The 23,106-nt window shown below is 40.1% G+C and overlaps 1 protein-coding gene across 1 annotated transcript in view; it reads left to right on the top strand.

Moving 5' to 3' along the window:
• The window catches only part of LOC308240583 (amine oxidase [flavin-containing] A-like), a 57,457-nt gene extending 36,312 nt beyond the window's left edge, over positions 1–21,145 (top strand). The window contains exons 4-15 of the mRNA XM_080653861.1: positions 1,171–1,275; positions 1,997–2,088; positions 3,790–3,931; positions 6,907–7,056; positions 7,347–7,506; positions 8,579–8,675; positions 11,725–11,778; positions 14,532–14,589; positions 16,031–16,128; positions 18,001–18,112; positions 18,319–18,375; positions 18,567–21,145. Of these exons, the coding sequence (XP_080509987.1) occupies positions 1,171–1,275; positions 1,997–2,088; positions 3,790–3,931; positions 6,907–7,056; positions 7,347–7,506; positions 8,579–8,675; positions 11,725–11,778; positions 14,532–14,589; positions 16,031–16,128; positions 18,001–18,112; positions 18,319–18,375; positions 18,567–18,713 (1,272 nt within the window). The 3' untranslated portion in view covers positions 18,714–21,145. The remainder of the gene's footprint in view (positions 1–1,170; positions 1,276–1,996; positions 2,089–3,789; positions 3,932–6,906; positions 7,057–7,346; positions 7,507–8,578; positions 8,676–11,724; positions 11,779–14,531; positions 14,590–16,030; positions 16,129–18,000; positions 18,113–18,318; positions 18,376–18,566) is intronic.
• Positions 21,146–23,106: the final 1,961 nt, after the last annotated feature.

Raw genomic sequence — 23,106 nt, 5'->3', positions numbered from 1 at the left:
AAATTCATCTTATAGAGGAAAATGTAAATTTTCCCAATTTTAACTAAGGGGAGAATTATAACAAGAACCAGTGTTGTGAAGACTGCCGGTGAACTTACCTAATCTCATTTTCTCCCCTTTCCGTAGCTATTTCTGTGTTCTGGGTAAAATGTCTTTGCCCATTTCTCTCAGAATATAGTACGGCATTTTCCAAAGATGACCTTGTTTCCTCAACACCGTCTTATACCCCAGAGCATTTTAGTCTCCATTTTTACTCTTTAGAATTATAAAAAATATGAGGGGAAGGTTTATAAGTTTCACATTTCAAAGTTCTCTCTTGGGAAGTTTAAGATGTCTCTAGAACAAGCCTATCTCAACATTTCATCAATCATATAGGAAGCTGGAAAACAATGTTTATGAGCAAATGCTTTGGGAACAGAGAATTTCCTTTTTACTAGTTTCTAGCTAATATCCCCAGGATTTAATTTCCTCATTTATAAAACTGGAATATTAATAGTGCTTACCTCTTCAGGGTTGGGGTAAGCATTACATAAGATAATGCATATGAAGAGCTTAGGCCAGTGCCAGGCATGGAGAAAGATCTTAATAAATGTTAGTAATGATGATAAAGAATTTGGAGGCTTGAAAAGTATTACAGCAGAACAACATAGTATTTTCAGATAAGAAATCAGATCATATAATCTACCAAGGTTATTTGAATTTGTTACTGTGGAGGAGAAAATTATTTCTTTGTCGCTTACTGGCTGCACATATTTTTACTCAGTTGGAGTGTGTGTGCATACACTTGGAAGTGTGCACACATGAATGCAAATGCTGTTATGTTTTATGTCCCTGCCTTGATGGTCAAGAGTTTTGCTTTAGCCCTTTCTAAAAAATCCAACACAGCTATTAATGTTGTAGGCCTTCTACAAATATCTAGTGTTTTTATTTGATAAAAAAATCAATATCTCATGCAAAATTTTATTAGTAGATATTGCGACCTTATGAAGATTTACAAGATGTTTATTTTTAAAGAAAAAAAGAATTGAATTAATAAGGCCTTAAAAACTACCTAGACCTGTTATTTTTGAGGATCCTGTTACTTTGAAAATGGCTCTTAGGTTGGTTGGTTTTGAGTTTTTAAAATGCTGACCTCACTTAACGCATTATCCTTTTACTTTTATGTTACAGGGGAAAACTTACCCATTTCGCGGTGCCTTCCCTCCAGTCTGGAACCCCATTGCATATCTGGATTACAACAATCTGTGGCGGACAATGGATAACATGGGAAAGGAGGTAAACTGTGTGTTCAGCTAGCAAATGACCTGTTTCTAAAATAACAATAGCAGCTCTTTAATATCCTTCCACAGCACAGGGAACATTGCTCTGGATAATGATACATATCATTTCCAATACACCCAACAGCTTTGCAAAGTTGGTAGTATTTCCACTTTATAAACGAGGGAAATTAGTTCCAAGGGGTTATGTAATTTCCCCAAGACCACACAGCAAGGGAACCAGTATTCAAACCCACATCCATCTAATACTAATGCCTGTGTGCTTTCCGCTCTATGTCACTGAGAACCTAGTGATTTATGTTCACCAGGTATCCTAATTATAGTTGTCTTACCCGTATGTGATGCCACTTCAGTAGTAAAGGAGAGAAATATTTGTTTCCCTAAAGTTTTTTGTCTTAGTCTCAGGCTTTGTAATATCACTGTGTCAAACTTAAATCGGGGACTTAAAAATGGGTATTAACTTTAAATAATAATTATCATAAAAATTTATTAATTTTATATATGTATTACATATTAACTTATTACATATTTATACATGCATGTATATGCTGCTATTGTTCTTGTTGTTATTATTATTATTGCAACAGCATTAGGGCATAGAGTCCAAAGGGGTATCCATCCCAAACTTACCAGTTTTCAGAGGTTTTTTCTTAGGACATCTTGGCAGAGCAGTGGGCAGTAACCATCACACCTGCATATGAGCCCTTCTTTCTCTGTAGATTCCAGCTGATGCACCATGGAATGCCCCACATGCCGAAGAATGGGACAGAATTACCATGAAAGAACTCATTGATAAAATCTGCTGGACACAGTAATCTTGATTATTTAAAATTTACTTTTATATTCCATTCTGATTCTTTCTATCTTGAACTGCAGCATTTTTCTTTAAAAGTTACTGGGAAAGAGTTAAGAGGAAACCTAATGATTCTCCAGTCAGTAGCAACATTAAGGGCACTTAGAGATTTCAGAGCAGGTTTGAACATAAAATGAACCTAAAACGTAAGTAGAAAGTAGGTGAATGAAGTAGAACTTTTTTAAATAAAAAGGTTCTTTGATTTGCAATAAAACAAGTACTAATGTTTTCAGATTATATAGCAGTCAGCTACAGAAGCAATTTGGAAAGATATTAAAGTAATTCCATGTAGATATAAAAATGTAAAACTAGAGGGACACCAGTATATTTAACAAAAATATAAACTATATAATTTTTTCAATGAAAATCTGTGTTATTACCCGAGTTACAGATTATTCAGTCACCATGTGGGGCTGCTATGTGATGGCACTGTACCAAGCATTGAGGAAGGGTGGTGAATTTGTCAAACAAGGCCCCTACCCTCTTTTAGCAGGAGACTGGCAGTAAGGAACAAGTTACATAGTGCTAGGAGAGTGTAACAGTGAACTTGAAATGTCAGAGAATAAAGGTGGTATTCTGTTTAAAGATTGCAGTGACTGTGCAGGGAGACAGGAAGGATATATGATGTAGAAGGATGGTACCTTCCAGCTATAAACCACATTTTATGGGGGTATACAAGAAGGTGAGATTCTGTGGGGGATGGTATCTTCCAGGAATGAGCTACAGTGCATGAGGGAGGCACGAAAGGGTGGTGTAGAGGGGTGATATCTTCCAAGAATGAGTCAGTGGACTAAGGGGAGACATAAAAGATGGATGGTGCTTGTTGATGGTATCTTCCAGGAATGAACCACAGTAGTTGGGGTATGGTGGGGGAAACATGGATGGTGTAAGGGGATGGTATCCTCCAAGAATTATATGCTGTGTATGGGTACAGACCTGAAAGGATGCATGGTATATTCCAGGAATGAGCCACAGTGAATGGTGGGAGTTATGAAGGGTAGATGGTTTGGAGAAGTTATTTTCCAGGTGAAGAGAATAGCAAACAGCTTTTATAAAGACTGTGCAACCCTTTGGTGCATAGGACAATGCCCAACCAACTGAGCCACACTGACCAGGGCACATGCCTGGGTTTCGGGAAACAGCTGATTGATGGTCCACTCTCACATCAAAGTTCCTTTCTCCCTCCCTCTCCCATCCCCTCTCTCTCTAAAAAAAATTCATTGGCTGTAATTTAGAGAGGCATAAAGAGGGAATATAAGAGGACCATTTAGGGATAACCATGAGCAGCCACCATTGTAACCCAGGTGATAGTCATTGGTAGCCTGGACCAAGGTGGGGGCTATGGAGGTGGAGAGTAGAGGATGGTTATTCAAATATGTGAGAACAGATATCCTTAATCATCCTTGAGAAGCATATTGATCCTTCAGACTCCACTGGGATTAGCATATTTAGAGTTAACCCATAATTCCTAAAAACAAGGGGAAAGTTTATTTTTCCGAAGAGTTAAAATATGCATTCCTTCATATATTGAATTCATGAGTGTTTTTTTTAAAGCCATAGAAATGTTTTGTAACCATACTAAATTGTGTTTTAAAACCATGATATCCTGTGAAGTATATCTGTATTAACCTCTAATATCTGCTCTTATTCTGTGACCAGGACAGCTAGGCGGTTTGCATCTCTCTTTGTGAACATCAATGTGACATCTGAGCCTCACGAGGTGTCTGCCTTGTGGTTCCTGTGGTATGTGAAGCAGTGTGGTGGCACTACTCGGATATTCTCGGTTACCAATGGGGGCCAGGTATGGAGTGTCCTTTTGCAAATATAACTTAATTTGAGAGTTTTGCCCTCACCCAGATCAATCTATAATAATAAAAGCATAATATGCTAATTAGACTGGATGTCCTTCCAGATGACCTTCCAGACGAAGCTGGGGCTGCAAGGGAAGCTCAGGTCCTAGTTGCTGGAGGGAAGCCAGTGCCGGCAGCCAGAGCAAGGAAGGCCTACTCTTGCACGAATTTCGTGCATTGGGCCTCTAGTGTCTTAAAAATTGCTTCTACATTTTGAATACAAATAATTAGCAGCTTGAAATTATCCCAAAAATATTTTCTGAAAACAAAATTTCTCACTTCTTTTTCTTATTCCTGAAAATAAATTTACAGCTTAAGAATTTTCATTTTGAATTAATTAGGTCTTGGGAATTAACTTCTTTCCTTTTGGAGGTAGGTAATATTACGCTATTCATGTAAGGGGGAGCTAAATTACTGTAATAACTAATTTCCAAAAAAATTATAGTACAGCTGTTCTCCCCTTCCCCAATCCACGGTTTTTCTCTTAGAGATTTCAGTAAGCTGCAGTTAATTGCAGTCTGAAAATATTATATGGAAAATTCCAGAAATAACCAACTAATAAATGTAAATTGTGCAGTGTTTTAAGAAGCAAGGTGCAATTTCACATCCTCCTACTGTATCCCGCCTGGGACTTGAACTGTCCCTTTGTCTAGGGTCTCCACACTATAGATGCTCCTACCTGTTGATCACTTAGTAGCCACCTCAATTGCTGTGGTATCACAATGTTTTTGTTCAAATAACCTTATTTTACTTAGTAATGGCTCCAGAATGCAAGAGTACTGATGCTGGCAATTCATATATGCCAAAGAGAAGTCACAAAGGGTGTGTGTGTGTGCATATATATATATATATATATATATATATATATATATATGAAAAACATAGTATATATATGGTTTGGTTCTATCTAAGGTTTCAGGCATCTGTGGGTCTTAAAACATACCCCACACAGACAAGGAGGGGATTACTGTACTTGTAAAATTATTGTACTTAAAGTCATCTCTGCTCCAGACATAAAGCTTTTTTTTTTGTCCCATTCTGTATCTTATTCTTTTATGTTAACTGTTATAGAATGGAAGTGATTGTTCTTTCTTCTAGTTTTCATACGGATTTATGGCCATTCTTTCAATAGTAAATTCTACATTTTAGATTCTAAAATTTTACTGCCAACTAGAATTTGCCTGGCTCCATACCATTTCCATTATGGACTCCTCTAGCTGATTGGCTGGACTCACAGCAAACTAGTAGTGAGGCCAGAATCCTAATTCCCCAATTTTTCAGCCTCTGAGATTGTTTCAAGGTTCTCCCTTATCCAAAGAAAATGGGTCTCTCCTTCCTAGGAATGTTATGCCTCAATGGGATAAGTTTAAATTAAGAACAGTTTACTTCTAACTTTGCTCTGTTCTATAGTGCAAGGTTTAGAGTCTCTGCTAAGCGCATTATTCTTCTCCTTAGGAAATATCCAGAAGCCCCCAGTTGTTCTTGTAGCCCCAAGAGTTATTGTCCATTTGACCCTTAGCTTTAGCAAATGCAAGACAGTTGCATTTTTTTGTGTGTCTTTACTTATGGGCAGAAATAACACATTACTCCTATAAACCTATATTTTACTTTCTGGGATATCTTAATTCATTCAGAGGAGCCAAGAAACTTCTAGCCAAATGCTATACAACCTTTTGGAAAGCACAGTTCATATTAAGATTCTCAAACAATTATCATAAATGTTTACGGTATAAAGAACTTATATTATTTAATAATTTAATTCCACCACATGGAGAGGTAGGCAATGAACAAGCTGAAAATAGTCTATGGTCTTTTCATTTTCACAATACTAAAATTCAAAGTAAGTCTTGGAAAACAGAGGTCAAATTATAAATGAAATGGTCCCAGTTTCTTGAGGAAAGACAGATCATGAATTTAGGTCTGAACTACTATGAGCATATTTTTATAAAGAACTTTGGTGGTGTAATTAAAACAATAGCTAGTTATAAAAACATAAAAAACACTGTATGGCTGCTCATACAAAGTTTTGTAGAGGAGCATGATTGAGGTATCTAATTGTCAAATGTTGGGCCGAGCCTCGGTCTACCTACATGTATTTCTACCAACATGTACACTTAGAGAATCTTCTAAGTAAAGTCCCCTGCTTCTTACAAAATGCATTGTATTAAGGACCTACCTTCTTAGATTAAGCAAGCACCATTTCCATGGTGAGTATAGCAGATCGCAGTGAGGCAGAGCACTTAGAGGGCTGCTCAAGGGAATTTCTTAACAATGTCTGGAGGAACAGACAGGTGCTTAGCTTTCACCTTGCTGGCCCTGCATTGAAACTTCCAGACATTTTTACAAAAAGTTACTCAATATCTGAGATTTAGATGCTTAGAACGTCATTGGGTGATGACCAGATGATTTACAAGGGCACTCTGAGCCTGTTCTCTTGGAGAACACTTTAATCTTCCAGACAACCCTTGGCTAGAGCTTTGAGAAACCAAAGGGAGTTAGAAACTGTATCCCCATTTCAATAAACCTAGAAAAAAATACTAATTTTTTAAATAAAAGAAACCATATCCCTTGGGAGAAGCACAGCACCTCCCAAGGTTCCCTCCATGCACTGCACTCCTGGGCATTGGAAGCCCATAGACTTGCTGATATTTGCATTCAGTCATGGGACCACTGGTATAAGGGGACATTTCTTTTGATTCTGTGACTTTATAAACTAGGATCTGCTTTTCATTGCCAGAAACTGCAGAGCATGATAATAGAGGTCTCTTGCTAGACTTTGCTTCTGACCTAATGAATTCTTTCAACATTTAAGTGTACAGAGGGTGAAGGTATGGCTTCTGGCTTACTGGAAGTTTTCTAATCAGTGGCAAACAGGATATTCCTTCCTTGGGCTATTATAACGTTTCCTGCCTGCTTGCTCCTATAGGAACGGAAGTTTGTAGGTGGCTCCGGTCAAGTGAGCGAACTGATAATGGAGCGTCTTGGGGACAGAGTGAAGCTAAGTCATCCTGTCACCTGTGTTGACCAGTCAGGTGACAACATCATCATACAGACGTTGAATCGTGAAGTTTATCAGGTAATGCAGTCTAGTCAAAAGGAGCATATATTAAATAGGCCTTATGTCTTCCATAACTTCTAACCAAATATAATCCCAGCAGTGGCATAATTAAAGCTGGCATGTTTCCTACTCAGTCTCTTTCAAATGACCAGGCTTGATTGACCTGTCTTGTTATTTTTTCTCTTATAGTGACCTCATTTTGTATGCTGTTACTGCTCAATATCATTCAAAATAATAAATATGTTTCACGCTCTCTGCAAATATTCTGACTTACATTTGAGGTGGTATTTTGTGTTTGTGTCTTTTAGTGCAAATATGTAATTAGTGCCATCCCGCCCACTCTGACGACCAAGATTCACTTTATTCCAGAGCTGCCATCTGAGAGAAACCAGTTAGTGCAACGTCTTCCAATGGGAGCTATTATTAAGTGTATGATGTATTACAAGGAAGCCTTTTGGAAGAAGAAGGGTAGGATGCATTTATTCATGTTTAAATTGTACTAAGTGAAGAAACTGTATTTTTTTAAGGAGCATTATACTAAACACTGAATAGAAAAAAAGCTAAGTGGTTTCAAACTGATAGAGAAAGGAGCAGAAATCCCAGTTTGTTCATTTCCTCATAATACAAAATGACCCCAAGAACACTTGCTGGCAGTGAAAGAGAAGGAAGAGATCCCTCTAGTTGCATGGCCACCATTACCCTGGCTCCTGGCATATGTCCTCCCACTTATTCTTCATGAGCAGAGTAAGACAAAGGGCCATCTTGGAAAAGCACTGCTTTGAAATCTCACTTTCCTGGGTTTCCCTTGCTTACTAGCTGTGTGGCCTGTGGTGTGACACTTCACCTCTCTTAGCATCAGTCTCTTTGTGTAAAATGGTAACAGTGAGACCTACTGTAAGATTATTGTGAAGATTAAATGAGGCAGGTTCTGGGCAGATATGGTGGCTATTGTTGATAAGCCTTCTGCTCATACTCAGAGGATTCCTTCCTGCCACTTCTTTCATGAGTACATTGGGGTGATTCACTCTAACACACCCCTGTCTTTCCCTATGTATTCAAGGGTTGCAAAATCATCTTACAATTTTAGTCATGCATTTATGTAAAGGCCATCAATATACATCATTTTCTATGTGTCTGGTGATCAGACATCTTGTATAATCAAGTGTGTGTATTTGACAGGAAATAGATTATAGGGTTAGGGCAGTGGTCGGCAAACTCATTAATCAACAGAGCCAAATATCAACAGTACAACGAATGAAATTTCTTTTGAGAGCCAAATATTTTAAACTTAAACTTCTTCTGACGCCACTTCTTCAAAATAGACTCGCCCAGGCCGTGGTATTTTGTGGAAGAGCCACACTCAAGGGGCCAAAGAGCGCATGTGGCTTGCGAGCCGCAGTTTGCTGACCACGGGGTTAGGGCAAAGACCAATAGTTTAAGCTTTGCCTTTCCCTTAGCAAAATAGTTTATATGTATACATTTCCCCTTGAATCTCTGATGAGGTGAGTCTCAATAGCCTATTGATTTTCTTCTGGTTAAGACTACTGTGGTTGTATGATCATTGAAGATGAGGAGGCTCCAATTTCAATAACCCTGGATGACACCAAGCCAGATGGATCACTGCCTGCTATCATGGGGTAAGTTAGAGCTGGGTGTTCTGCATTTTCCAAATGGTGTTGGTGTATTGTTGTGGACATTAGCAGAGCATATTGTTTTTGAATTGAGCTCAAGCAATGATAAATAACCCTACAGAAATATATCATGTTTCCATGTATTAAAATGTTCGAGTAATATTTTGTACTTAGCACAAGAACACTGGGAAGCTTTACCCAAATTGACACCATTTGAATTTGTGCCCATATATTTTCCTCCATAAAACTTATATATTGGTGGCAGTGAAAGACACAACAAAATAGGTGGTATGGTAAACAGCCCTGCCTAGAGATTGAATGTCCACAACCATTCTGGAATGAGAACTGTTTTATCCTGTAAAATCTTCTGAAGTTAGGGTTTCTGGGATTTCTCCATTGCAAGCATTGCTACATAGAAACTATTAATATGTTCATTGTTTCCCTGGGATATAAAATGGGTGTCTAATTAGGAAGTGCAGTTTGAAGCAGAGCCAGACCTCAGGTAGATGGCAATTTTCCTAGTAGGTCACTCCATGGCTGTCCTTCACCAAGGATGGTGCAGCGAGAAGTTCTGTGTCTGGAAGAGGAGAGCTCTCCTCCTCTCCTCCCAATCCCATTCACAACTGCTCTGCCCTTTGAGGACTAGGGGTCCAGAGAGGGAAGGGGATTGCCACAGACTGCTAAGGAGTGCCAGTCTCCCAGTTGTCATGTCTTTTAGCGCTCTTCAAAGCTATACAAAGAAGAAGGCTATTTATTCTACCACCTGACAACAAAAGAAAACGGCTCATCTAGCAGTCAAGTGACTTTTAGGGACCAGTGATTTCCCCTTTACCACTGGGAGAGTTGAGCTCATGCATATGGCACCTTTGAAGGGAAATTACAAAAACAAAAGGAGCCAGACCCATGATCCAAGGAACTTAGAGAACAGGCTGGACTACCAGGCTGCCGACAAAACATTTTGTAGTTCTCTGGCTGTCAAACAGAAGAAACAGCATCAGCCTCTCGGAACGGCAGGTGCTCACAACGTAATAACCACAGTAACAATACATCTTCAGATGGTTTGTGCAGTTTGGCATCACCTTCTCGATGCCAAAGGAAAGCAGGAGGCAGACGTAGAGCTTTTGGGAGACTCAATCAAGATAAGTCCACTTGGGGATGGAAGAACAGTGGTCTTCTTCTTGCCCTGGGAGTTAGACATTGTAGCATCTGCCCTGCTGCGCTTTCTTCAGCTTTATTAACAAGGACATGTATAGCAGAAGCTGACAGTTCCCAGATGGTAATGGGGTTATGTAGGCTGTTTCTAAAACGTTTTATCTGGACTACTGCCTCCACCCTGTTCTTGCCTTGAAACTATATTGCCTCAACCCTGCTCTTTGCTCCGGGCAAGGAAAGCCTTGAAGAAGGAGTATTCATTGCCCAGTATTGTGTTTGTGATTATTAGCGCCTTTTGGAAACTAGAAAGGAACTTGTACTTTTGAACTGTGTAATGGTCCCAACCCAAAGCCAATGTGTTTGATTTCCTCAATAAAGCACCAAAGAAATGTAAAGGATAGTTGTCCATATAGAAGTAAATCAAAGAGGTTATTTCATTCTCAATCTGAGATTCAACAGAAATAACCAATACCAACTGCTCTTTAAAAAAGAAACTGTATAAAGCACCCAAGATCTAAACAGGTTTTTTTTTTTCAGCTAAATGATTTAATCTTTCATCAGAGGTGATCTCACTGAAATAATTACATAAGTCTAAAATTATAGATTCTTGCATAGGCTTAAAATGCAAAATCATTACTAGCAAGACAGAACATAAAGTGTAAAGTCAAGCAAAATTATGATTATATCCCATAAAGTACAATAGTTCAAATTTCTTAAACAGTCTACAACTTCATCTAAAATACTGTTTTCTGGATTAACACAAATATGTTTTGTATCTTTGCTTCCCAGAATGATCTCAAATAATAGCTCTAAATGATTTGCCAATCAAATTGAGAAACAATTTAATTAGGAGGTGAGGGAGAGGACGAAATACTGGTTTTTAGCCCTTGCATTTTCAGTCCTATTTGTCTTTTTGGCTAGAACAAAATACAATTTTTAAACCTTTTAAAATGGGGATATAATATCATTGCCCCTTAACTCATTTGGATTTTTTAAAAAAATATTTTCTAATAAGAGTATAACTAAGGATTTCTTGTCACAATTCAATTCTTTAAAATATACATGCTATTAGTAATATCAGTATAATAAATAGAATCTGTTTGATTAAAGGGAAACAAATAGATTATAACTGAATTTTACTAAGTTACTAAATTTGGAGAATGTGCTAGGTGAGTTTCCCAGGAAGCCAGCTCAGAGAAGGAGATTTGGGTGCAGGAGGCTTGTTGGGAAGTGCTCTGGGGCTTTGTATCTGTGGGGAAGGGAAGGAATCTGGATCAGGCAGAGGGAGAGATCGGTTTCCAATGTTGATCTGGTGGAGGGCTAAGCCATCCCACAGTGAGCTCTGGAGCTGGATGACCTTGGTACCCACTGCACTCCCAAGCTAGTCATTCTGGGGAGAGGCAGGGAATCTTGAGGCAGGTAGTTTTCTGCTGAAGAGTGGAATCAGCTGTGAGCTGCAGGCAATGGGTGCTTGGTCATGAAGAGGAATCTGGGTAACCCACCCTGGCATCCAGTACAAAAACTTATTTATATTTATTTTTTTCCAGCTTTTATAAAGTATTTAACAGAAGGCAGTAGTCATTACCAGGATAATAATTTAATGCAATCTTAATTTTTCTGTCATTTGATTTCCTACTGTATGCCAAAAACTGCAAAACTTTCAGGGTAAATATTGAATAGGACACCACCTGTCATTTAGAAGCCCACAGCTTAGCAGGGGTTTTGGATACAGAAGCAGACTGAAGACAGCATGGCATTTGTTCTAGTAGAGATAAATATTAGGAGGACGTGGGCAGGTTCGTTAATTCTGAGTATATGGAGGCAAGAACACTTCAAAAACAAGAGACATCTCTTAAGATAAACCATTGTCACCTAATCGTTCAAATGTAACCTCTCTTTCCAGCTTCATTCTTGCTCGAAAAGCTATCCACCTCGCTAAACTTCAGAAAGACCAAAGGTAACATTTTACTTCTCAAATACATGCAGCAGGTTAGCTTTATATTGTGCTTTTTGTGCTAACAATATAGTAGCATTATGAAAAACAGTAATTCACTAATATTCTCAAAATCCTAATAAATCAACCTTTTGTATTTTGCTACAGCCCCTCGACACAGTCCTTACCCATAAGCATATATTAATTTAGTTTGCATATTTGTCTTGACTTTTATAGTGGTTGAGAAGTCAGGGTTTTCCTTTAAGATGGATGGAGAAAAATCATAAAGACGTTAGCTGTGAAGAAAGTTTTAGAGGCTCAGTCCCAAACACCTTGCAAGACCATTATCCCTTTACGAAGGTTCTCTGACATGCACTTTTTCTGAAAAGCAAAATACACACATATGTGTTTCAACCTGTTTCAACTCACTCAATAGAGAAAGAATTGTGGGTCCAGTGATCGGGAATGATTTGGTGAAGGCACATCTAGCTTATCACAAAGCCAGGAATGGCATCTAATGCATACTTTCTTTCATTATGCCATACTAAGCATGACATTTTCTTTTGGATTTCCTGCTTTCCCTCTTTATTAATAGTAAAATAAATATCAGCCTGAGTGTAGACATTGGTTATGATTCCAAATGGTACCTGAACTTCTCAAAAGTTTTTATACGACAAAACCTTTAGAAGTCTGAATATGTCATTGACTAGAGTAACAGTTCAGGAACCCACTGTATCAAAATCTTCCATAGAATGTTTGATGTTGTGTGTATGCCCGCACACACACACTCACACACATGAATATTACACAGCAATAAAAAAGAATGAAATCTTGTCATTTGTGACAACATGGATGGACCTAAAGGCTATTATGCTAAGTGGAATAAGTCACACAGAGAAAGACAAATTCCGTGTGGTTTCACTTACATGTGAAATCTGAAACAAACAAAACCAAACAAACTCATAGGAACAGAGGCCAAAGGGATGGTTGCCAGAGGGAAGGGTCGCAGTGGGATGGGTAAAAAGGGGAAGGGGAATATAGTCACTAATATTGTGATAAGTTTACATGACAGATAATTACTAGAATTAGTGGGGTGATCACATTGTAAGGTATAAAAAATGTCAAATCACTACATTGTATACCTGAAACTAATAGAACCAATATAAGATTGTATAACAACTATACTTAAATTTTTAAAAATGTTTGGAAAATATATTTTTCTGAGGATGGTAGATTATGATTCGGTAGGTTAGAGGTGGGGCCTGAGTATTTTTTAACAAGCTTTTCAAGTGATTGTGATGAGCAGCCAGATTTAGAAACCAGTGGGTAAATTCAACTACAAAGTGATTTACATAGTGACCTCTTTTGGCCATCATTAAAATATGTTCTCTCATTTTTAGAGCCCAATAAACAGTCAGAGTATTGCTCCAACATCCTTGTATTACATACTTTTCCAAAATATTTAATTTTAATGGGAGCAAGGAATGGGGAAGATAATTTCCTGATACATTTGTATGAACTTGACTCAGCTAATAATATGAAATACAGTAAATAATGACATATTTCTATTATAACTATTTCTATTTATCACTCATGAATGAAAAATTAGCTGCAATGTAGGTTGATTAGATTTTAGGTTTCACTCTGTTTTAATAAATATTTTTAAAATATTTTTATTGATTTCAGAGAGGAAGGAAGAGGGAGGAAGGGAGGGAGAGAGAGAGAGAGAGAGAGAGATCAATGATGAGAGAGAATCATTGATCGGCTGCCTCCTGCACGCCTCCCCACTGAGGATCGAGCCCACAATCCGAGCATGTTTCCCTTGACCAGAATCAAACCCGGGACCCTTCTGTCTGCAGGCTGATGCTCTACCCACTGAGCCAAACCAGCTAGGGCTGTTTTAATAAAGATTTTATTGTATGTCCCCAAAATAAGTTAAACCTCATTAAGTTTTTCAGAATGATGATCAATACTTTTGCTTTCTAATCGACTCAGAATGTTGGCATTATTCCTTGTAACCTCATGTGAAGTACGTAAGTATCAGTCATCTATATCTACATCATAGAGGGTACCATTCTAGGCTGAGGATGGATTTTGTTTCAATAAATTTTTATTGAGCACTTACTACAGGTGGGATACTCAGGAGAGTTGAACCCCAGCCCTGTCATTAATTAGCTGAGTGATGTGGAACAACTCTCTTCAGTGCACTGAGGCCCAACCTTCTCATCTCTAAAATGAGGGGCTTGGATTAGACAGAGAGAGACAGAGCATAGTAGGTTTTTTAAAAATATATTTTTATTGATTTCAGAGAGGACGGGAGAAGGAGAGAGAGATAGAAACATCAATGATGAGAGAGAATCACTGATCGGCTGCCTCCTGCACACCCCCTACTGGGGATCAAGCCTACAACTCGGGCATATGCCCTGATTGTGATCTCTTGATTCATGGGTGGAAGCTCAACCACTGAACCACACCAGGCAAGATGATAGTAGTTTTGAGAGTACTTCCAAAGATGATAGTAGTTTTGAGAGTACTTCCAGTTCTGCCTTTCCTTTATGATTAGTACAAACAGCTCCTTGAAGGGAAAACAAACTTTTCCTGTCTGTACTGGAACTTAAATAGCCACCTAATGTTGTGTGACATCACCCCAGGACTAGCATTTATCTCTCCCTTAAAACCTTCCATGGTAAAATGTTGGCAAGAGCCCTGGAACTAACAGTGTTTATTCTATACTCATAAGCTATTACTTCCTTAACATTTTGGTTCATTTTTTATAGAAAGAAAATAATCTGTGAGTTGTACTCCAAAGTGCTGGGAAGCGAGGAAGCTTTACAAGTAAGAACACCCAGCTTTAATACCTAGCAGGTTGTTCTTGATTTGCTCCAAATGAATAAACAAAGCAGATTCATGTTTTCTGACGGTCTTATGAAGAGAGTATAAAGGGATATGCTTACTGGAGGAGTAACTTCAGCAATTACCGAAGGTCATTAAAAGCTGCTGTCAGGTGCAAGCAGTTTCTGATGTAGTCATTCCTTGGACCAGGCGTCCTCAAACTACGGCCCGCGGGCCACATGCGGCCCGCCGAGGACATTTATCCGGCCCACTGGGTGCTGCTGCCTGTCCTGCTTAGCAGCCAACTCGTCTCGGGCCTGCAGTGCGCATAGGAATTTGTTAATAGTTTTTTTTTTTCAAACTATAGTCCGGCCCTCCAACGGTCTGAGGGACAGTGAACTGGCCCCCTGTTTAAAAAGTTTGAGGACCCCTGCCTTGGACTATTTAAATGTTCACTGAATAATTGGCAACCAATTGTAGTCAGAGCCTGGAGCAGCAGGTATTATCTCCAGGGTAGATAAGATCAGTTCCCAGAACTGAGGGCCTGTCCTCTCCTGTCAATGTCAACTGACTGCTGTGAAATAAAATCCCAGATACTTTATTATTTGGTGGTGAAGGCACTGCAGTATATGCTTGACAATGTAACTGAATGTAGACTCTCTGCCCAGGTCAAAGTCATGCTAATTTGTTTTCCCATTTGTAGACTCAATTCACAGCTCATTTAGGAATTTCAGTGCTTTCAATCCACCACTGAAAGCAATCATGAGCATGAAATTCTTTCTGAAGATCCTACCAGGTAGCTTAGGGCTCTTTTAGGAGATTATCTCTGAACTGTTCAAATAATAAAGTTGCAGAATGTGTTAGGAAAATCATAGGAGGTCCGCTTATGTCCCTTGAGAAACACCTTCATCTTTAATTCTCCCCTTTTTATCAGAATTTCTATCATTCACTTTTCTAGCTTAGAGAAGTGGTTCTGAAAAAGTAATTCTTAGACACTGCTTATCTTCTACCTCCTCCATCCACCTTTTTTTTTTTTTTTTCAGCAGTAATGCGCTGGTGGTTGGGGAAGCATCCATCTATTCTATTTAGAGAATCCAAAGATTTAAGCAGACTTTTCCAGGGCCTGATTATTGATGGGATTTCCTGTAGACTTAGGTCTACTAGTAGACTTCAGAATCTGCCTGGAGATGTTCTGTGCCCAGATATTTGAATGCTTCACGTCTCCCCTAGTCAAGAGGTTGAGAAAGTCAAAGTATACATGGTACCTCACAAAAGACCATTACTTGGTTCTGTTACGTTTCCCTTATTGTGCTAGAAAAACAGGTCCACCTTTTAAAAAAATGTAAACTTTTTGTTAAAGTAAAATACACAAGAGCCTTCATTGTTGACTGATAGAATTTCAGCTTTCTCTTTCCTTTGGAATTTTCTTCCCATTGAACTTCAGCCAGTGCATTATGAAGAAAAGAACTGGTGCGAAGAGCAGTATTCTGGAGGCTGCTACACCGCCTACTTTCCTCCTGGCATTATGACTCAATACGGAAGGTACTACCCAGACACTATATCGATTAATACAAGACATATGCTAAACTTACAATATAAGCAAAGTTCAACAGGAATTTCAGAAACAGTAGTCAGCATTCCTATTTCTAATGTCATAAATAGTCAGTTTGTATATCTCTAGATGTCCATAGAAAAACAAGTATATTGGTACATAGAACAATAGCTGTCAGCACAGAGATCAATAGCAGAGTACTGGTGAGGATTTCAGATGTCAGCAGTACATGTGAGAATTCTGCAAGTTGCAGTGTCTTCCAAGAGGCCTTCTTGAGCTCAATTAGACATTTAGTCGCACACGACCACTCTAGGCTCCTGGGCACCAGTCTGCATAGAAGGACATGGGCTAAACATGTCTTGCCAGCAGACATATTCATCTTCAGGGGGAGGCATCCCCATTGTATACAGCTAAGGTGTGAGGAGGTGATAGCCACCCAAGGTGGAGGATTCCATTTTGGCTTAGAAGCCCCATAGGAGCCATTGTCTCTTATAACAACCTCATAGGCATGGTGTTCAGGGTCCCTGCAAGGGGCACCACACTCAGTGAAGCTCAAAATGATAGCCTTCTGCTAGGTATTTACAATTCATGCCAGTCTTCCCAGCCCAGATGCAATTTATCATTGTGGGGCAGTATTGCCTGATAACATAGATGGTATTATACCTTCATCAGGTTTTTAAAGGAACAGAGCTAGAAAGTTAACTGAAGGTCACATTTGTCATGAGGAAGAAGAATTTATTAACCCTTTCCTTACATGAGATTTTTTTTTATTAATTGAATCAAATACTCGTTGTTAGTGATAGCAGGATTGAGTAACTGGAGTAGTTCTGAAGTCTATAAGATGGGACTAGGATAAGCAATAGATGAAGCAAAAAGATTCCTAAGTTGGAAAAAGGTATGGCAGTAGGTTGAGGTGAAGGCCTTTGGGATAGAAATGTGCAGCTTGGGAAATTTTATGAAAGTGGCTGCAGTCAAAGCCAACAATGTCAGAGAGGACAGTTGCCCATTCAACTCAGCCCTTCCGTGGTTCTCTTTGGCAAGAACTCTTTGTAAGAGAAGGTCCATTACCCTGCCCTCAGCCAGTCTGCAGATAAATTCATAGACACTAACTGTACAGAGTATTTTTTAAGGGACATACATATGATCCCTCAGGTCCTTTTTTTTTTTTTTAAAAAAAATGTGTTTTTATTGATTTCAGAGAGGAAGGGAGAGGGAGAGAGAGAGAGAATCATGGATCAGCTGCCTCCTGCACACCCCACACTGGGGATCGAGCCTGCAACCCGGGCCTGTGCCCTGACCAGGAATTGAACCATGACCTCCTGGTTAATAGGTCGATGCTCATCCACTGAGCCACACTGGCCGGGCTCCCCTCAGGTCTTTTCTTTGCCAGAAATCATTTAATCTTCCTGTCTTCCTACTTGCCAGTATAGTTATTCCTGACAACCTGGGAGTGCCTGCATGGCTGGGGTGTGCCATCAGATGTGATCCCTTGCAGAATCCACCCCTTTGGAAAGACAGTGTAGAGAACAGAATGGACTACAGACATAAAACATACAGCAAATAAATCTGACTGGATTTAATGGATGTTCTTATATTCCAATTCTGGATGGCTAGGAAAAGGTCAACATCACCTGTAGTGATTGATGATCTGACAGCCTGATTCTCTCTGGCTTGAAAGTTTAGATCCTTGGGTGCAGGCCCAGGAAATAAGGAAGAGCCTTTCACCTTTGGCTGAATCACATGGGACTTTTTGAAACAATTTGAGTTACCCTGTCTTCTCTGGGATAAATGAGGGCAGCAATTGACTCATTAATCCTCAGTGCCTTCTCAGGTAACTATGTGACCTCTCTGTTCCCTTGAAGGATAATTCGAGAACCAGTAGACAGGATTCATTTTGCTGGAACGGAGACAGCCACACATTGGAGCGGGTACATGGAAGGAGCTGTTGAAGCTGGAGAGCGAGCAGCTAGATCGGTAAGGGAGGAAGCCAAGTCAACCTCCCTCCTGAGTCTAGCAGTATTTTTGGTATCTGGCCTTTCTAGATCTTGACATTGATAAATCTGTATGTCTACTTCTCTGCCCCTTACTCCACTCAGGGGGCTCATTGGTGGCCAGCAGGGCCTTGAATCTGTCAAAATTACAAAACCTCATTTCACAATACCATTGCCACTTTCTTTCAGATCTTGAGTGCTCTGGGGAAAGAGACAAAGCAAGACGTCGAAGAGCCTGAGTCAGAGGTAAGTTTGTCAGCTTCGTCACCATAGACTAGTAACTACATGAAAAACGCCTATCTTTCATCTTCTAGCCTCTGGTGTAATTGTAGGTGCCACTCACCAAAGCGTACTCGTGCACTAATTTTACAGATACGTTTTGCCCCTCTTCGTTAGTGCAGAAGTCTTCTGCTAATGATCTATGTGTTTTCATCTAGGATGTCCCAGCTATTGAAATCACACACACCTTCTGGGAAAGAAACCTCCCCTCTGTGCCAGGCCTGCTCAAGATCATTGGATTTTCCACATCAGTGTCTGCCCTGTGTTTTCTGGTGTGCAAGTGCAGGCTGCTAGAACGATCCTGAAGTACACGCTGTGCTTACTCTTTGCCAGTACCATCAGAAGGGAAATGTTGACATTAATGGCCGTGTCTCATTAGACTATTGTTAAGTGCACTGGATGTAACACCTTAGTTTAGTCTGTGTTAAGGTAAAAACAACTTACAGAATCCCACCTAATAATAACCGGTAAAGAGCATGCTCCATCTTATTTGTCTGTGTAGACTAATTCATGTTGTTTGGTAGAGTAAAATCTTGTGATCAGTTTCTTAATTTCAAGTTCAAGTGCTCATCAGAAACAATTTCTGTGACCTGTTTTTCTCCCCTTTAACATAAAATGCCTGGTGATTGCAGAAATGGAACATTTAACTTTCTGTGGAGGTTGAATAGGTGAATGCCCAGGGTTAGCTTGCCTGTATATTTTCCCGTTGTTCTTCTTAAAGAGGAGAGTGTTTACCAAGGCATAATGATTAAATTGACTTTCTGTGACTTTTGTGCAGCTCCCAGGTGAGCAGAGTGAACTAGTGACAGGGTTGTCCCCATGAGGCATTCCTGACTAGCTCTCCATGAAGCATCTTTTCTTCCTGGAAGATGGCTAGACATCACTTCACTCATCATTGATGATAACATTCTCTGCCAATTTCAAGAAAGCAGTATTTTCCTTTTTTTTTTTTTTTAATTTCAGGTAGACCCTGGCTGTCTGAAAGCCCCTAGTGGCATATATTTTTTCTTTTTTTCCTATGACCATAATATGATTACAGATCTGTTAGCTTAAATATGTCTTTAACATAGTTAGCTTAGAGTAGATGTTAGCATGATAATTTTTCTCAAATAACAGAAATAGACATTAAAATTTCTTATTGTTATTTGTTGAGACTATCAGATACAGAAAGGAAATTAGGGCTCTGTATTATAAATTCACTTGCCTTAGTTATTAAATTTTATAGAAGACATGAAATTGAGTGATTCACATAGGAACACTAAGTTCTCTAAGGAGTAATGTGGGCCAAGAACAGTGCCTACCTCTTGTCTTTGCCATTTTAAAAACTGTCAGAATTTGAAAGCTTCTTCCAAAGGTTTCAGCCACAAAACACATCTTTTCTTAGTATAAATATCTGGGGGAAATATCAACACACATGTGATCAAATAAGTTGAGAAGATTCAGGGGACTCAGGTACACAAGTGGTGGGTATACAGTAACACCCTATCCTGCATCATCAATGAATGATAGCTGAAACTTACTCTTCTACGTGCCAAAAAATTTAGATACAAATATCGAAGAACATACTTCCACACATTATTAAACAAGCTAGAGTCAAAATATTTTTTTCTCACGTCAGTTATATGCCTCAGTTGTTTTATGCTGTTATCATAGAGTGATACCATTGTGTTTGCCCCTCCACAAAGTATCACATTTGTTTTATAGCTGTTGAGTCGACTGCTTCTTCTGTCTTCTCCCATATTCAGCATTTTTTCCCATATCTTCGTTATCTCCTAACACTCCTTAACCTAATCTATTTTTTATTGAATGGGAATTAAAGACTGCCATAGGAAACCAACCCAAGTTTATTACATAATTAACCTTATCATAAGTCCAAAATTAAGTAATGGCCCTGGTGTGAGGATTTAAGGTATTTGTTTTGCCTATCCTAAGAGCAAAGAGCAGGGTTTTTATGCTGCTCTTTGCCTTTCATTTGAAAAGTGTTTGAGCTAATTTAGGAGTTTTGGCAATGTCTTGCATATGTTCTATTACATAAGGAGGTGCCACATATACCAAACCGCTTAGAGAGGTCACATCCCTGACCTATTTCAGTTGTTTGTTCAGTTAATGGTTAACTCAGTCGGGACACACCTTATGGAGGAAAATTAACTGGCAACTTTAACAGTAATTAGGTTGATAGGATATGCAAGTCTTGAATGTTAAAAAAAACTCCTGAGTATGCAATTACCCTCTTCTCAAGCTTTTTAGAAAAGTCCTGTTAAGCTAAAGTATCAAAATGGATGTCAGTCCAAATGTGCATCAACATGAAATCAGAGCTGAGAGCTCCCACCTTATAAGAGATTGTTCAACACCAAGATACCATAGGTCTTTTCTTCAATCCAGAGAAACTAGTTAGTTCAAGCAGCTGATAGTGGGTGGCCCTGTTAAGGCGTCTTGTTTCACAGTTCTGAAGACTGAGTTGGCCTTACTCCATTGTAAGATCAAGAATTCCATTTTAAAAGTTATCCTTTTTTTTTGTCATAACCGTTAAGTATTTATACTACACTGAAGAAAAATATTGTAAGGTCATGAACTACATTTTGTTTGTGAACTTGATGCCTAATGTTCTGTCTGAAATGTGCCCCATTGCTACCTGTGGGACTACGCATATGTGTGGTTTTGTTTTTGTTCGCAATTGAAATATGCTTTTGCCTGTATGGTACTGTTTCATTTCTTAATAAAGTGCACTGCCACCTGACTCAGACCTGGCTTCCCTATTTAGTGGATAGTCCCAAGATTAAATGGCTTCTTATGGCAGGAGGTTTCAATGAGGCATTGTCCGTGGATGATGAGTTTAACAAGCCACTTTGTATTGATTCCAACTTCTCATAGTTTGGTTTTCTCTCATGTTTTATCAAGGTTTCCTGGGGGCTGATTAAATTTTAGAATATTGTCTGCCTGGGCTATACTCAGTCAGTGTAGAGTCTGGTAGAAGCTTTCTCACCTAATTAACTTATAACAATTCACTTTAGTTCGCTAACTTTCCCCATCTGGGAAACGGTGAGTTGTACTTGATGGCTTCTAAGGGTTCTTTTAATGGCAGCATTATGGGATTTATGTATTTGTTGCTTATCAGTAGCTACAGTAGACTATGTGCAAGTCACTCTGCCTTTCTGTATCTTGGTTCACTCCTTTGCCTTAGGTTACATTTCCTGGAAATAGACTCTGAGATGCAGTCAGGGCAGAAAGTTTATTGAGGGCAACTCCCAAGTACAGGGATGAGGAAGGCGGAGTTCGACAGGAGTTGACCTTCAAAACAGTTGCAACTGAGGCCTCAGCAGATCCTGAGGAGGAGCTGGGAAGGCTCTTCAGAATTATCCCCCACTGAGGCAAGGGGGTCTGGCCTCTGCATCCCTTCATCAGCCATCCTCTGGGAGGAAGTGCTACTTTGGGTGAGGAACTGCAGCTGTGAGCTGACATCAGCTTGTATTCCCAGCAGCTGGGGGATCCAGGGAGAGGCACCCACAGCATCCACTTCACTTGTTGCGAAAATGCATGTTGCCCTTTCTAATGTAAAAGATGTTGTGGACTTGAACTTTGGGTTTTATAGATAGAACTAGTGACCCAGTGCATGAAATTTGTGCACATTAAAAGGGGATTAATTAGAGGAAATAATTTAATATTGCTATTTGCCCTTTCTCTATAATAGAAGTGTCAGAGATGAAAAAAATTAGTGAAATGTATATGAAAACCTTCCTCCTGTCAGAGTCTGGGGCTCACCACAGGACCCAGAGTGAAGTCCCCGCCCATCCTCATGCACCTCAAAATCACGTGAGACCCAGACCCGGCCAGACCCCCACTGGGCTAGGTCAGGGGTGGGCAAACTTTTTGACTCGAGGGCCACAATGGGTTCTTAAACTGGACTGGAGGGCCGGAACAAAAGCATGGATGGAGTGTTTGTGTGAACTAATATAAATTCAAAGTAAAGGAGCGGAGGGGAGAGCAAGAGAACCGGATAGAATAGCCGGATCTGGCCCTCGGGCCGTGGTTTGCCCATGGCCGGGCTAGATCCAGACCTGGCCAGTCCCACCCTTGTCAAGCCCTGCCAGGCAGGGGGCATAGCCTCAGGTCCCCTGGCCTGGTGCCAGGATGGGGGGTGTGGCCTGAGGTCCCCCAGCCCAGACGGGTTGGGGGCATGCCTTTAGGTCCTCTGACAAGCCCAGCCAGGCAGGGGGGTGCAACCTGAAGTCCCCTGGCCTGGTGCTGGGGTGGAGGGCGCAGCCTGAAGTCCCCCATCAAGCCCCACCGGGCGGGGGGTGCAGTCTGAGGTCCCCCGGGCCTGGAGCCAGGGTCGGGGGTGTGGCCTGAAGTCCCCTGTCAAGCCCCACCTGCTGGGGGGCGTGGCTTGAGGTCCCCTGGCCTGGCGCTGGGGTGGGGGGAGCAGCCTGAGGTCCCCTAGCCCAGCACCAGGACGGGAAGTGCACCTTGAGGTCCCCTGTCAAGCCCTGCACATGGGGGAGGGTGTAGCCTCAGGTCCCTGCTGATTGCTTGTTAAGGCTCCTTATGGGAACTTGGCCTCAGCTGTGGGTGCAGCCATCTTTGTGATGGAGTGATGGTCAATTAGCATATTCTCTCTTTATTAGATAGGATGGAGCTATCACTGTGAAACTGCCCCTGTTGAATAAGGTGATTGCTTTTATTTTTTTTTTTTAATTTAAA

Source organism: Plecotus auritus (assembly GCF_963455305.1).
Source record: "Plecotus auritus genome assembly, chromosome: X".
NCBI classification, from domain to species: domain Eukaryota; kingdom Metazoa; phylum Chordata; class Mammalia; order Chiroptera; family Vespertilionidae; genus Plecotus; species Plecotus auritus.
The sequence above is the reverse complement of the archived record's forward strand: the minus strand, read 5'-3'. Positions and strand labels throughout refer to the sequence as shown.